Below are 15,241 nucleotides of genomic sequence, written 5' to 3'. Positions count from 1 at the left end.
GTTACTTTACGAGACCCACGGGTTTCATGTGTATAACTGTATACTGTCATTTTTTTAGCTTCACATTATGATGACTGATAAATGGAAGTATCTATCATCTTAAACAAAGCAACTTTCATACTTTTCACTGATACTCTATTAAAACAATACATACTAATAATTTTTTTTAATTACTAAATAAATACAGTCGTTATAGGTGTTATTTATAATGAAAATTTAATTAATATAAATAAATAATTAAATAAATAATTAATTTTAGTGATTTTCTATAAGAGGATCCTTAACAAAGCGCAAGTATGTTCCCTGATTCGCTGTCAAGACAAATGTCTTTGGATCAAAACACATTTCTGGTGCTGTTTTCTTACATGGTGTAATGTAATAGTTTTTTAATATATAAATCAATCCAATTTTTACTTGCATCAGGCCTAAAATTGAGCCAATACAGCCACGTGGTCCATTTCCAAACGGAAGATACGACATTGATGTGATTTTATGACGGTTTTCATCAGAGAAACGTTCTGGCATGAACTCATTTGGTTTTGGCCAGAACTAAAAAAACAGAAACTTTTATTAATTATTTAACTTAAATATAGGTTGTTTTGTATTTTAAACTATATTATCACCGCAACATTAATTAAAATATTAAATCACATAAAAAATATACGAGCTTAACTGAAGATTGCACAGAGATATGTATTTCGCAATAAACGTGAAGATTTTATCTGATTAAATGGATATTATATACCCTAAATAATAGAAACATTTTCCTAAACCTTTAAAATATATCTGAAGGAAATCAGGAGAGATTTTAAGTAACTCAGCAACATGAAGTTATCATACATTTCATCAGATATATAGTCATTGATTCTTAAAAATGTATGCAAAGCTATAACATTTACTTGCTTTGTATAAAATGTAAATTTATAAAATACTACAGAAAAAGTGGAGCAAATATACAACAGAATATATTATACAAAATGTTGAATATATAGTATGCAGCTCTGAACCATAGCTGGAAATAAGAATTCGCACCCGGAAGTCTCTTACGGAAACGTATAAGTTGTTCTTCTCAGAGGTATAGGTTTATCAATAAAGAAGAGCACTAACTCCAAATTTGAAAGATAGAGTTACTCGACAAAATTGCAGAAATTAAAGATTAATGGGTTTGATACTTAATGTGAAGATATCTGGATATAAACTGTAGATAGAAGGTTTACATAGAAATATTAGCAATTAACATTTAAAATCTGTAGGTACAATATGTTACTGGAAAATTTTGTTAATAAAATAAACTGTGCAGGGCGAGCTAACTATATGGAAGTGAAATCTTTATAACATTACTTCTCTACAAAACAACAATAACATTAAGGTAACTGTATGAAAGTGTACCGTTTGGAAAAGTATCAAATAGTACAATCAAGTTTTTACAAACTATACTAAAAAGGGTGATCAAAGACATTCTTAGCGCGATATGGTATGTCAAAAATTATGATCTACATTAAAATTTAAGGACAAACTTGATCAAAAAATTTATTTGAGAAAAGACCCCAAAGCTTTTCCAAAACAACAAACAAGATTGAAAACGAAACACCACATATCCTTAAGGTTAAGGATATAACTGAAAGAAGAGAAAAAAGTAGCACTGAACTGCGTAGTTTAATTTTATAAAAAAATAAACGTCAGTCTAGAATTATAAGAAGGATCAATGGAGGTACTAATATAGTCCATAAAGAAAATAAATCAAAGGTGCTTGATGATATCAATTCTAAGATACACACAACATTATTACACCATCCTTTAAGTATAATACCAGCAGTCGAAGAAGCGGTAAGAAAAAGATTCGTTAAAAATTGTAAACGTCATTACTGGGATAACCGATGACGTAAAAATTAATTATTTTAATAGAAAATTGTCTCTGTCTCAGCCTCTAGTTGTATTTTTAGTAAACACATGGCTTTTTTATAGGTCAGTGTTAGGAACAGAGGTAAAATTTGTTAGCTCCATCTGCAATTAGAAACACTATTCTTCTCAAAAGGTTGTTCACTTTGTTCAAAGTCTGTTGTACCACAAAAGCTCTTTTAATATCATCTTAGCATGTTTTATTGTGGAATAAAATTCCCTTAACTATTGTAAATAGATATAGCTAATGAATATATAATATATATTATATATAATATATATCGACATGTGTGATATACTACGGTGTATACTTCAAAATTGAAACAATTGATAATTTTGTATTATGTATTATTTAGTATTATTCCTACAATAAATAACCGTAAACGATTTTTATTTAGTATTTGATAAGATTTAGAAAATTTATGTGCGGACTTACCTTCTCATCTCTATGCAGTCCTAACACCGAAATATATATTGGCATACCCTTAGGTATTGTAAAGTTAGAATATGGTGCCAACGAATAACCTTTTTCAGCAGTACAACAACGATCTAAGAATGCTGTTGGTGGATATAGACGCAATACTTCATCTACGACCATGCGCAAATAAGGCATTTGATTAATACTGTCATATGTGGGACTATTGTTGGAATCATGTAACATCTCTGTAATTTCTTTGCGTAAACGAATTTGACAGATGGGTTTCTTAGCCAACTCATATAGTGTAAAACTAATGGTCGATGAAGAAGTATCAAAACCAGCTAGTAGTAAAAATGCTGCCTGTGCTGCGAAGAAATCTTTTTTATTCACAACACTTTCTTTATGATTCAATTCATTGCATTGTAATTGTAAGAAAATATCTATTAAGTCGTTGCGAACTTCACCTCCATTTTTCCGATGTTCCATCACATATTCCACCAGATTCCGCATAAAATGCTCATATTGCCTTGAATAGAGACGAGTGCGCAATATTTTCGCAAAACGTGGAAAGAAAAACATAACGAAAAGATGTAGAACACGTTTCAGGTGTGGTTCATTCACTTCTTTACACATCCCTCGTAGACCAGAAATATCTCCACCCTCCAAACACTTCGATTCTATACCAAAAGCAAGTGATGCAATGGTATCGGTGGTGAAACGAGCACATAACTCTTTCATTTCCAAAATAACTGAATTATCTATTTCATTAAAATTTTCTTCGCATAGCATACTTTCAAGATTTCTGCCAATCTTTAAAAAAAATAAGTTTATGAAAAAATTTGCATGCGAAACGTAAGTAACAGATAATTAATAATAATAGATAATCATACCTTTAGTAAATTTGGAAACATTAACTTCACTCTTCCATGTGAAAATAGTGGTGAAAATATTTTGTGGATATCTTTCCAAACATCATATTTTGCAAAAAATAAATTCAAAGAACCCATTGTGTCGCCATCGATATCGGTCGTCTCAAAGCGATTAGCGAATGCACTGAAATCGCTGATTAGAATTTGTTTTATTAGCTTTGATGAACGGAGCAGTATTGCTTGATTGTGCAATACATGAATACCAACAATTGATTCATCCTTTTTCAGACATATACATTAAGACCGAAAAGTTTTCGGAAATTCTCATTTAAAATTCGCGCGCTGTATATTTTCCGATATTTTAAGTTTATGTAGTTTGGCAGCACTGTCCTTAATTACTATGCCAAAAATGAGCGCGATCTGTCAGACAGTTCGTTTACGGCAGCTGTTGAAACCAGTTCACCTCAGTAGGGCGTTGCGAAAAAAACAATGGAAAAAAATATTGAACAAAGAGTTTGCATCAAATTTTGTGTTTCGAACGAAATTTCGTGTGCAGAATCGTTGCGAATGCTACAAAAGGCTTATGGGGAATCAGTTTTATCGAAAACTCAAGTTTATGAGTGGTACAAAGCCTTCCAGGACGGTCGTACGACCGTCGAAGACATTTCGCAACGCACTACTGAGGTGAACTGGTTTCAACAGCTGCCGTAAACGAACTGTCTGACAGATCGAGCTCATTTTTGGCATAGTAATTAAGGACAGTGCTGCCAAACTACATAAACTTAAAATATCGAAAAATATACAGCGCGCGAATTTTAAATGAGAATTTCCGAAAACTTTTCAGTCTTAATGTATCATGATTATAGAGCTGGTAAAATTGTTCTCCAAAACAGCAACGATACAGCATCAGGTTCTTAATGTTACCGAATAAAGAACATGGAGGTATAAACGGTACATTCTTATATCTAAAGTATGTATGGATCTTATAATGTACAAGACACAACCAAATGAACAACGAAATTCCCGCTAAAAATAATATAGAAAGCATTCTCGATGCTTTATAAAAGAATTTAACTCAGCGGATTGAAGAGCAAAAACAAACTGATTTCTTTACTGACAAACCCTTATCAGTTGAGCCAGTGCAATCGAAAATGATAATGAATGTATATTTTCGCGGACTGCATACGCTTATTTACAACTTAATTTATATATAAATGCATAAAAATAAATATACGCAATATATATCACGGAGCTTTTATATATCTCTGGAGCTTTTTATATATAATTGTCTTTTGCATGCAAACGTTAGCGACTTCTTGCTTTCGATTATCACTTTTAGTATTTGAATTTATTGATTAACCTTTCTATATCTCGTCTAAAACTAAAAACGAATAAATGCAAGTACTTCCATCAATGTCTATTGGTACAGAAGAAAATATAGGATTTATTTTTTTTTTCATCGCTAATTTTAGTTACAGGATCAGAATTTAACGGGATTTTTAATTTTTTTTAAATGTGTTATTTTAATATTTGATGTTGATACCAATACCTTGAAAAGTACTTACATCAAAGTAGTTCTTCTTTCATATTATATATTTGTGCCCACGTAGTTTCCATTTTGAGAAATACTGTTGAAGCACTTCTCTAGGGATAGTCTTGATCTCGTTGTATGATTTTGTCTATATCTTCACTATTGTTTAGTCTTTTAGGGAAATAAAAGAACGTTGTTTTGGGTACTATGTCTAGGCAGTACGAAAAACGGCAATTCAAAGATATTATGTTTCGCTTTATCTTTGAAGAGTATGGTAGGAATAAAGAAAAACAACAAATGAAAAGATAGGCCTTAAAGAAGAGATATAACAATATTTTGTATATAAATAGTTTCTTTAGCTCTTTCATAGTAATCTAAAGCAATCTAAAACTGTACATAAACTCCTAAAAGAACGGTTTACTTACAATTAGGTTAAGGAACCAGATTATTAACCAGCACAACTATAGTTGTATCTTATACTAGTTGCTTAGAAATTAAGGAACTAGAGCGCATATAACATATCTCTGAAGCATAGTAACAAATAAGAGCTGAGCAGAGGATCTTACATTTCTTAGAATAAATTAGGTTAAAAATGGTTTTATTCTTCTATAAACCAGTCATATCAGTCATATATCTATTGCTATATTGGCTTGAATCAGTCAAATTAGAACTACAGAATACTTAAACAGAAGTGAGACTCCATCGGGCACAATGCTTAACAGGCATTGTGGTGAAAACCCCAACGTTTTCACGACCCTATGCATAAGTTATGATTTGTAGATGAACAAAAGAACTGGAATTAAGAAAGGTTGTGTATTTTTAAAGCGACATCATTGTCTACTCCCCTAATAAAGTTAGATTGAGATTAGTATTTGCTACTTTATGCTTTACTTCAAAGTCCGAAAGTGGATGATCAACAGCGTCATAATTTATATACCGTGGATTTTGTTTTACAAATTTTATCATAAATGTACATACCATATTTTTTACATAAAAATAAAAAAAATAAACTCACTTTTTGCGAGTGTGACCTCTAATTTTACAATAATATATTGCATATGTTATACATAGTATAATTATGCTTATGCCTAAAAATATTTATATCTGTATTCATAAACTTTATTGCGAGGTAAATAAATTATATCATGTTTACACTTCACAATTAACCAACACAATTAAGCGAAATTAAAATTAAATTTGTATTAGATATTTAATAAAATATATCTAAAAATAATATACAATAAAATAAATTTAATTGTGTATATATGATAAATTTAATTTACCTTAACTCACTTCAATTAAATTTAATTTAAAATATTTATTACAAAAGCATTAATAAGTTAATAATAAATATTATAAAATTATTTTCAATTCAAGATTGCCACATTAGAGTGCTCGAGACAGGCTTTTCCTTCAAAGACAATTATTTTGTTTTGACATTATCTCACACCTAATTGCTACACATTTATCGAAATAATTACAAAAATACATTAATTGCGATAGTTAGTGTAACCATATGTTTTATAATATAAAAATGATATGTTTTATATAAGCATTAAAAATAAAATACGACTATTATTATTATTTGGTTTTGAGATTATCTCACACCTAATTGCTACACATTTATCGAAATAATTACAAAAATATATTAATTGAGATAGTGTAAACGAACAATGCTCGTTGTTCGTGTCAAAAATGCTCATCCTCTTGCATATTTTAGGTTTAATAAATATTTACTAATCTTAAATCATTGTGAGCAACTGTTAAAGTGTTATACTAAGTTAATAATAAGAAATTTACTTAAAACGTTAAGCTTTAATAGAGAGAGTGTTACCAAGTCTTTATTAAAAAAAAATAAAAGAAAAAGAAAGAAAAAGAAAAATGTTTTCAATTTTTAAATTTATGTTCTAATAGCTTTATTAGCCTAAAAGTGTAACTTTGAATTTAAATATCCTTTAAATTTGTACTTCCTTTTTATGTTTTCTACCCCAATAATACGCCGATTTGTTTTAATGACTACAATACCAGTTCAATTCCAAATTTCGATATTGCTGTTTTTGGGTTTTGCGTTTATCGATCTTGTACAATTCTTCCTAATACTACTATTGATTTTTTGTTGGTGACCATTGCTTGTTTTACTTCCTGTTTTTCTATTTAATATTTGAGTGTTTTTTTTCTATGGAGTGATGATTATTTTTGTAGTCCATATTTTATCCAGCCGTTCTAGTTGTTTTTTTTATCTGGATATAGTTTCCTTTTCCCTAATTTAAAATGGAAACCACTATAATTCGTCATTATTTGTTTTTTCTAGTTGTTTTCTTTATAAGATGAGAACAATTATTCCCAATTTGGAACCTACCTAAAAGTAATATATTATAAATAACTTTTCATAAAATCAGATAATTTGATTGACTTACATAAACAGATAGAAGCTAAGTATGTTGAGCTAATGGCTGATGAATGCTGATAATCTTAGCCGTCATAAAGTTGGATTTGACTCTTCTTCTGTCTTCTGTGGTCCTTCAGTTCTTCTCCATATAAGATTATTTGTTTTAAATATTTTTTGCGGTATTCTCCATCAATTGTTTTTAGGTGTTTTGTTTTACAAGATGGAAACATTTATTGCCGCCTAAAATCCACCTGTGAATAAAAAAATATAAGAATTGGTTTAATAAAATTATTAATACTCGTCTACTTACTTAAACAGATAAAAGCTAAGTACGTTAAGCTGTTTAGAACTTGAACGCCTATTGAATAAGCATACTAAGCATCTCTTCTTCTATCTTCTGTAGTTGCTTATAGATAAATATTTATGTTGTGTTCTTATCTTATAAAATGTTTTATCCTTTAAAAGATTTCATTGCAATAGTGTAATTCATTGTAAAAAGAATGAATAGTTTTTAAGCCAAATGACCAAAATCGTTGCTGCTATACGTTTTAGTCAAAGACGTATCTGTCGTGAATCATATATTTTGTTGTTCTAACAACATGGTTTTGGGGGAGTGTTGTAGCAATGGCCCAGACATGGACATGGATAGTTGCAGCATTCCTTAATGCGTTTTAAATAACGACTCGGACAAACGAATTCGCCTATAAGTATAGCGCAATACGTTAAACATATCTTTTTTATTTTCTAATATTAAAATGTTAAGTCTGATATTTTAATGACAAATTAAATTTTAATTATACTCAAATAATGACTAAACTAAGTATTTATAACTCTCTTAAATGCAAGCGAAATGAATGTTTTAAAATTTTAAACTCTGAAATGTTTATAGCACGATAAACTTCTTAAATATGATATGTGGAAGTACTTACATGGGTAAGATGGTGGTGTGTTGCAAACATTCCAAATACGTGGATCTGGTATGCCAGACTCAGGCATTGGAGGACAGCATTGCGGTGATGGTGAACAAGGTACTGGTGCTGGTGCTCCGCAAGGATCTGGACAACCACTGCAAGGTGCTGGACAGCAAGGTGAGGGCGGTGGACAGCATCCTCCTTGACCGGGGCAACGAGCTCGCTTATTGCAACCCATTGTCATATTCGCATACCGTAAAGGAAATGCAGCTGGACAGCAGTTTGGCGTTGGGAAACACATACATGCCGAGCGACCTTGACACATAGATCGGGGGCATTTGTCCTGTAGGCCGTTTCGTTTAATGCACTCACATGTTGTATACATGATACCACAACGTAATTCACGACTACGACAGGCTTTAGGCTGAAAATACAAATAAAACGAAAATTGAGTGGAAAAACCCTCTGAATAACCTTGAATGGCACAAGTCATATCAAGGCGGTCTCACGACAGTATCCACCTTGATATGTTGTGCTAATCAAGGTAAATCGTACATGAAACTCACCTTGATAATGGCTTGTGACCAGGCATGCAACACATAATTTTAAAACAAACAATAACATAAAATATTCTAACAAGATGGTCCACATGGATTGCATGGCCCACATGGACCACAAGGGCTACAGGGAACTTGAGGACCCAATGGACCGCAGGGTCCACATTGTGTATTCCAAGGTGTTGGAGCACATGGATAACAAGGACCGCACTCTGGTGCCTCATAAGGACAACCTGGCATACATGGCGCACAAGGACCGCAAGGTCCACAAGGCCCATTGGGTCCACAAGGACCACAAGGTGGACATGGGCCGCAAGGACCACAAGGCCCACAGGGAGCTGGTACATAGGGACCTGAAGGCATAGTCATACCGCATGGACCGCAATTTGGTGGAAGACAAGGTCCGCATGGTCCGCATGGTCCGCAAGGTCCACATGGTCCGCATGGTCCGCAAGGTCCGCAAGGTCCACAAGGTCCACAAGGTCCACAAGGGCCACATGGTCCACAAGGTCCGCATGGTCCGCATGGACCGCAAGGTCCACAAGGTCCACAAGGACCGCAAGGGCCACAAGGTCCGCATGGTCCGCAAGGTTTACAAGGTCCGCAAGGTCCGCAAGGTCCGCAAGGTTCACAAAGTGGGTATTGATTGCCAGCAAAGCATGGCATTGGACCACAAGGTCCACATGGTGAACATGGTCCAATTGGACAAGGCGGGCATGCAACACTTGGCTTATAGTTAATTGGTCCGGTTGGATAACAGCAATATTCACGTGGTGGTGGAATATCAATTGATTGCGGTTTCGGTTGGCATAAAATAGTTTGGCAAACTTCTCTTGGTTCACATATTCTCTTCGGATAGCAAACCACGTATGGATCTGGCACCATGGAAGGATAATATATTACTCTGGGTTCACGAACCATTTGTGATACCCATGTCAATTTTGGTACTTTAATAACACGAGTTGTATCAACCACTTTTGGTATTGTAATTTGACGACAACGGTTTACCACCATCGGTTCTGGTACAATTTTTTCATTAAATACTACTCGCTTTTTACAAATCAAACGGGGTGATTGCTGAACGGTGATGCATTTCGGACATGGTGGTGGCATACGTGGAGCGCACTGCGGTATAGCGTCTAATTGAGCGCCTGTATAGCATTTTGGTGAGCACTATGAGGACAGAAAGGAAATACGCATTGGAGTTTGTATATTTTTTGTGACTAAAAATTTTTAATTTTGACGTATATGCAAAACTAAGTAAACACGAATTACTTATGCGACAGTGCAATAATTTTTGTTTTAAATGCAAATTATCTTGATATCTATATTAGGTTATCATTTGTAAATATTATATCAACAATTTTGAACTATAAAAAAAATTACTTGTCAGTCAGTAACTTTTATTTAAAAATCGAAAATCGATATTTATATTAAAATCGAAAAGTTTAAAGGAATCCAATGAGCAGCACTAACAATGGTAGCTCTCAACTGTTGAAAGCTAATACTCGTTGATTTGTGATAAAATTGTTTCCATTAAGATTTGTTTCAAAAAATTTGGCAAATTAATTTACTATATCAGTTAAATATATCATATTCAAAGCAGGTGTCAATATTAGAACTTACCTCAAAAGGTGCGCAACAGGGATCACAGGGGCTGCATGGTCCACATGGTCCGCAGGGTCCACAGGGTCCGCAAGGTCCACATGGCGAGCAGCAGGGAACGCAGCAAGGATCACACATTTTGAGAAGATTTGCAAATCTGAAATGATGCACGAAATTTTGTGATTAGTTATTTATATTAACTGATTTCGCACTATTTTTCTTACTTTTTACACTTTTAAAGGAAATCTAAAATAATTTTCAACTAGAAATTTTGAAGAGCTATGAACGGAATGGAAATTTAGAATATATAAAATTTTATGAGTTTTAATTTGGGATATGGCATTTTCCGAAATTTGTTCGCCAACTTTAATCAAAACTTACAATTTTTACTTTAAATTATCTGGCAACACTGATTTTTTGTAGATAAGGCAGTTCCAAGAAAAAAAACAAAATGCAAATTTTGACAGTACTAACATTTTTCGGCGGTTTTTACAAAATTTTAAATGATGTATTTCGGAAATGGAAATTATATTAAATGATATAAAAGCCATTAAAGCAAAAAACCAAACCAAAACATTGCCTGACAACATAAATTTCGAATTTGCTAATTTTTCGCGGTAAATTGTGATGTGAAGTGAAGTTTATAATCATTTGCATATGCAAAAGTGTGACATTCCTAATGAAAGAAAAAGCTCAGCGACGAAAATGACTGTTTACACTGTAGATTCCGCGTAAAGACTTTTAAGTGTGCGAATTAAAATCAATGTTTAAATAAATTCGCATATTCTAGGGAATGTTAATTTTTCTTTTAAGCTAATTGCGTTCGTTCCCGCCGCATTTACTCCATTTACTGATAAACAAAAATCTATTGTGGAAAAGAATATATAAAGCTATATATTACAAAAAAAATTTTTGCAATCACCACTGATTGCTAATGCAAAATATGCAAAAATTTAATGGAGACATATTTTTTTTTTATTATAAAATGGACCATTAAAAATGGAACGGTGGTTGTAATACTTTTAATCACCTATCATATATCTACATATTAACCATTGCATAGACAACATTGCGAAAAGCAACAACTTAAGCATGTAATAAGGTCAAAGGTTAAATTATTTACAAAATTCAAAAAAAAAATTTTTTTTGACAGATATTTCAAAACAATACTCTCTATTTTGTTGAATAATGGCGTCAATCACCACCCAAACCCTTGCGACTCCAAAACAAAATGGTCCGTGAAGGCAGAAACTGCTTGAAACAAGCTTCAAAGGTTCTTAAGCCGAACAAATATTATATCTTAAGTTAATAAATCTACATCAAATACTGAAAATATGATGGCTGAACCTATTTACGTATGTTTCAATTCACAGAGGGAACATTCTATCAATTGTTTTTGTTAGAATATAATTTAATCATTAGTTATAAAGAAATCTAATAGAGATTGACATACAACGTAATATTTCATTAAAAATATTATGTATACTACACAGTACAGTCTATAATATAGACGAAGGCTGTCCAAAGTACGACCCGCGAGCCACATACGGTCCGTGACATGTTTTTAATCTACTATAATTACGAAAATTTTCTTTTTGTGTACTGGTAAAACTACATTATTTTATTTTAATCGTATACTAAATAAATGAACTTAAATTGATGAATTAATAGAACTAAATTTAACATTATAATCGTATTAATAGCGCTATATTGTATTTATAATAGCAACTACTATCAATCTATGTATTTGTTTCTACGGCCCTTTAATCTGCACAATAATTTGTATTGGTCCGCGATCGCATCAGATCTGAACATTCTTGATATAGACGGAAAATTGTCTTTAAAGATAATTTATTCCAGTTTATAAAATCTGTAGTTATGTTGCTAGCTATAATCAAATTCACACACAATGTAAATTAACAGGTTTCTGGACTCCTAACGAAACGGAACATAGCATATATTGTAGATATTTTATGTTAGCAACCACCACTGCTCAAATGCAACAAACTCAGCTCTTGCAAACCTAGATTATGATTCCAAGAACAGATCGAACTATCTATTAGAGCTATTGGTCTTACTAGATGACAAAGTGTTCCCAATCTTTTCCAAAAGTCCTAAACAACAGATTTGTCTTCAAGGTTTACAAAAAAGTAACAAGTGCCGCTCATTCTTCTTATCAGGGACCTCAAAAGTAGGCGTGAATTTGGGGCTGCGAATATGACTATAACAACTACAAGCTTGAACTAAATCAGTTATTTTTCAGAGAGAAAATCGTACACCATTCTTGATTAATTGTTGTGTGAGCAGCGAAAACCATTCAGTGTTATTATTTTGAACGATATTTCGGGATTGTCTTACATCTGGTTTGATGTTTCAGTAAAATAGTCTCAAACTCTTCTCTTACTTGATCAGTTAAAGTCCGGTTGTATATCACTCTTCTTGTAAAAGTTCGTACTTTTGAAAGAATCTCTTTTTTACAGGTTGAATGATGCATATACATGACAGATTCTTAAGAATTTCACTAGTAACTCAGAAAACATACGGTCTTGGAGTTGTTGGATGCATAACTATATCTATTAGAGTATCAATATAAATTAGTACAAATTTAAAGTTTGTATTTCATTTTAGGTTTTTATGCATGTTTAATTTATTTATTCTAAGTCAATTTTTGAATTTAAAAGATCGCTGTATTTTATTCCTTAGGGTAATAAATATTGCATGGTCGCCAAAAGTTGACTTTAGATCTTTTGAAATGATTCCAGTCAGATCTAAGCCGCCAACTATTTAACTTAAAACTGAGCGTTTTCCTTATTTGTATGTCTTAGTCTAATATAGCTTATAAATAAATACTGAGATTAATTTTCTTACAATACCATAACAATAAATATATATTAAATTGCATATTTTGTTACAGATCGCACTAAGGGATAGCACTAATAAAACTACATCGACTCACTTTTTTTTTTTTTTCGATAACTTATTAGAATTCATTTCATGTCTTCTGTTATATAGATCTGCACAGACTATAACAACAACATTCGCAACATGTGTTTGAAATCTATGATGGCCCACCTATGTATCTCCACTTCGATTGTAAGATATTTGTTCATTTTTTATTATGTGAAAAGTTATTACTTGAAAAGTTATTTAATTATTATTTTTTTTTAAAAGAAGAGTGTGAGAACAAGCAAAAAATGGTTAGAAAGAATGAAAGGCATAAAAGGAAGTAGAACTGATTGAAATTATTCTGTTTTGAGGCACTATATTATTGTCTTGTTTAATCACAATAGACGTTTGGCTGCGTATGGTGTACCGCTTTATAAGCATTAATATTTAACAACTATTTATAAGCTCCGCTAGAATGTAAGTCCTTCCATGATGATTTATTAAGAATTAGTTATTAAAATGATTGCCTTACTTGACAAAAGAAGGAGAGAAAAAAAGATCCTACAAAATGAAAACCTTTCATAAAACATATTTGAAGAACTGTTTTCTGATGGCCAACTAATATCCTTTTGGTCTGAAAGACAGTGCAATTGTGTGATGACTTCAGTTTGAATCTGAGCTGGTTACCGGTTGTAACTTCTTAACGAATAATTGCTCAAAAACATTAAATTAAATATTTTCATTCGATTTAACATATCAGTACTGATGTGCTTTAGGGATGTGTAATATGCATATTCAGTTCCACATTCAAGATTTCTGGCACACTTAACAAAAAAAATTGATTTTCCAGAAATTACAATCACATATTTTCCTCAAAACAATTCCTCCGGTACCATTGTCTACTCCAACCCTACATTTGTGCATTTGTTTGGGCGATTATAAAATGGCAGCAGGAAATGGAGTGCAAACAATATTCCCAACTCATGCTTTCTTAACATAACTTCATAATTTCGGAACTTTTCTGCTTATTTTGCAAAAAAATATTTCTTAAGCATATTCAGGAGTAATTGTTAATTAACTCGGAACGCAAGGACTCCAAGGATGTACATATGAGTAAAATGATTACGATGTATGATAGTATAAGTATTGAAACAAATTTATATTTATTCATTCATACAAAATCTAAATTGTATGAATTTTGTTATAGAGTCATATATTTTTAAATATATTAAAAATTTTAAATAATTAAGTCTTGAAATACCTTACTACTACTTGCTACTTGTTTATGATTAAATTTAATTCAACAGTTTTCGCAAATAATTACAATGTGGTTTACCATCAGTGACCATTATTTTCCGATTAAAGACACAATAAAATTAGTTCTTTTAATAGGTAGTTATTTTAATATAATGACACTGTAAGTGTCTAAGTATTAATCAGGCAACTAATGCAATCCTTTTATTAAGTAATGTTTCGCAAATCATTTAACAGACACTTAAATTAATCAAAATCTTCCGTCTTATATACTTAACCCAGCACAAGTTTCCATTGATTTGCTTAATTAAATAAGATTTAGGCCCTCTCAATTCCTATCACTTTTTTTGAAAGACATTGCCTATGTCTTTGCAGTCATTTCGATCTACAGTCTCGATTAAAACTATCACTTACATAGAGTTTAATCATAGTCACCCATTACTACTTACGATAACACCCTTCCTTTGTTCCCTTACTTGCTTACAATTTTGGCTAAGCTGAATTCATTGCTTAAACGCTAAGCCTTCTCAATTTTTATTATTTACCTTTCCCTTGTCCTAAGATACGGTTTTAGTAAATTTAAGTCTCACACTGTAAGTTGAAATGTTTTCTACTAGTTCCAGGAGCGGCTGGAGCTACGTCCTGGAACCACTCATCTAACACCACGTCCAAACACCGTTCACGACTCTCAATTAGGCTACAACAATATGATTACTGTATATATACAAAAAAAACTTACATTTGAAGAGAGTTAATAATAAAAATATATATAATATATACCTATAATTGATATATAATATACATAATATGAGTGCAATAAATAATAATTCTATGGCAATAAGATTCAGTTTTGCTGACTAGCTTTGTTTATAAAAAAATTTTTAAATTTGCAATACTGATGATCACGGCTATTAGTTTAAAT

At 31.9% G+C, this 15,241-nt stretch overlaps 3 protein-coding genes across 4 annotated transcripts; all 3 read right to left on the bottom strand.

The window, feature by feature from the left end:
- Positions 1-208: 208 nt before the first annotated feature.
- On the bottom strand, positions 209-4,269 carry LOC119662784 (probable cytochrome P450 6t1). The gene is made up of 4 exons (XM_038072541.1): positions 4,038-4,269; positions 3,208-3,472; positions 2,336-3,127; positions 209-549 (listed from the first exon to the last, which is right to left on the bottom strand). The coding sequence occupies exons 1-4, from the start codon at positions 4,232-4,234 to the stop codon at positions 256-258; spliced, it is 1,548 nt and encodes a 515-aa protein (XP_037928469.1). The 5' UTR covers positions 4,235-4,269; the 3' UTR covers positions 209-255.
- A 3,428-nt stretch (positions 4,270-7,697) lies between these two features.
- LOC119688531 (putative small proline-rich protein 5) lies at positions 7,698-8,402 on the bottom strand. Its single transcript, XM_038103205.1, has 2 exons — positions 8,036-8,402; positions 7,698-7,807 (listed from the first exon to the last, which is right to left on the bottom strand). The coding sequence occupies exons 1-2, from the start codon at positions 8,400-8,402 to the stop codon at positions 7,698-7,700; spliced, it is 477 nt and encodes a 158-aa protein (XP_037959133.1).
- LOC119689148 (DBF4-type zinc finger-containing protein 2 homolog) lies at positions 8,349-10,504 on the bottom strand. 2 transcript variants are annotated; one of them, XM_038103907.1, is made up of 4 exons: positions 10,404-10,504; positions 10,201-10,336; positions 8,584-9,747; positions 8,349-8,441 (listed from the first exon to the last, which is right to left on the bottom strand). In XM_038103907.1, the coding sequence occupies exons 2-3, from the start codon at positions 10,315-10,317 to the stop codon at positions 8,650-8,652; spliced, it is 1,215 nt and encodes a 404-aa protein (XP_037959835.1). In that variant the 5' UTR covers positions 10,318-10,336; positions 10,404-10,504; the 3' UTR covers positions 8,349-8,441; positions 8,584-8,649. The 2 variants fall into 2 exon arrangements, with proteins under 2 accessions (XP_037959835.1, XP_037959836.1); XM_038103908.1 differs by having other exon boundaries at positions 8,350-8,441; positions 8,946-9,747.
- Positions 10,505-15,241: the final 4,737 nt, after the last annotated feature.

Source organism: Teleopsis dalmanni, chromosome X (assembly GCF_002237135.1).
Source record: "Teleopsis dalmanni isolate 2A chromosome X, ASM223713v2, whole genome shotgun sequence".
NCBI classification, from domain to species: domain Eukaryota; kingdom Metazoa; phylum Arthropoda; class Insecta; order Diptera; family Diopsidae; genus Teleopsis; species Teleopsis dalmanni.
This window is presented reverse-complemented; position numbering and strand designations above follow the sequence as displayed.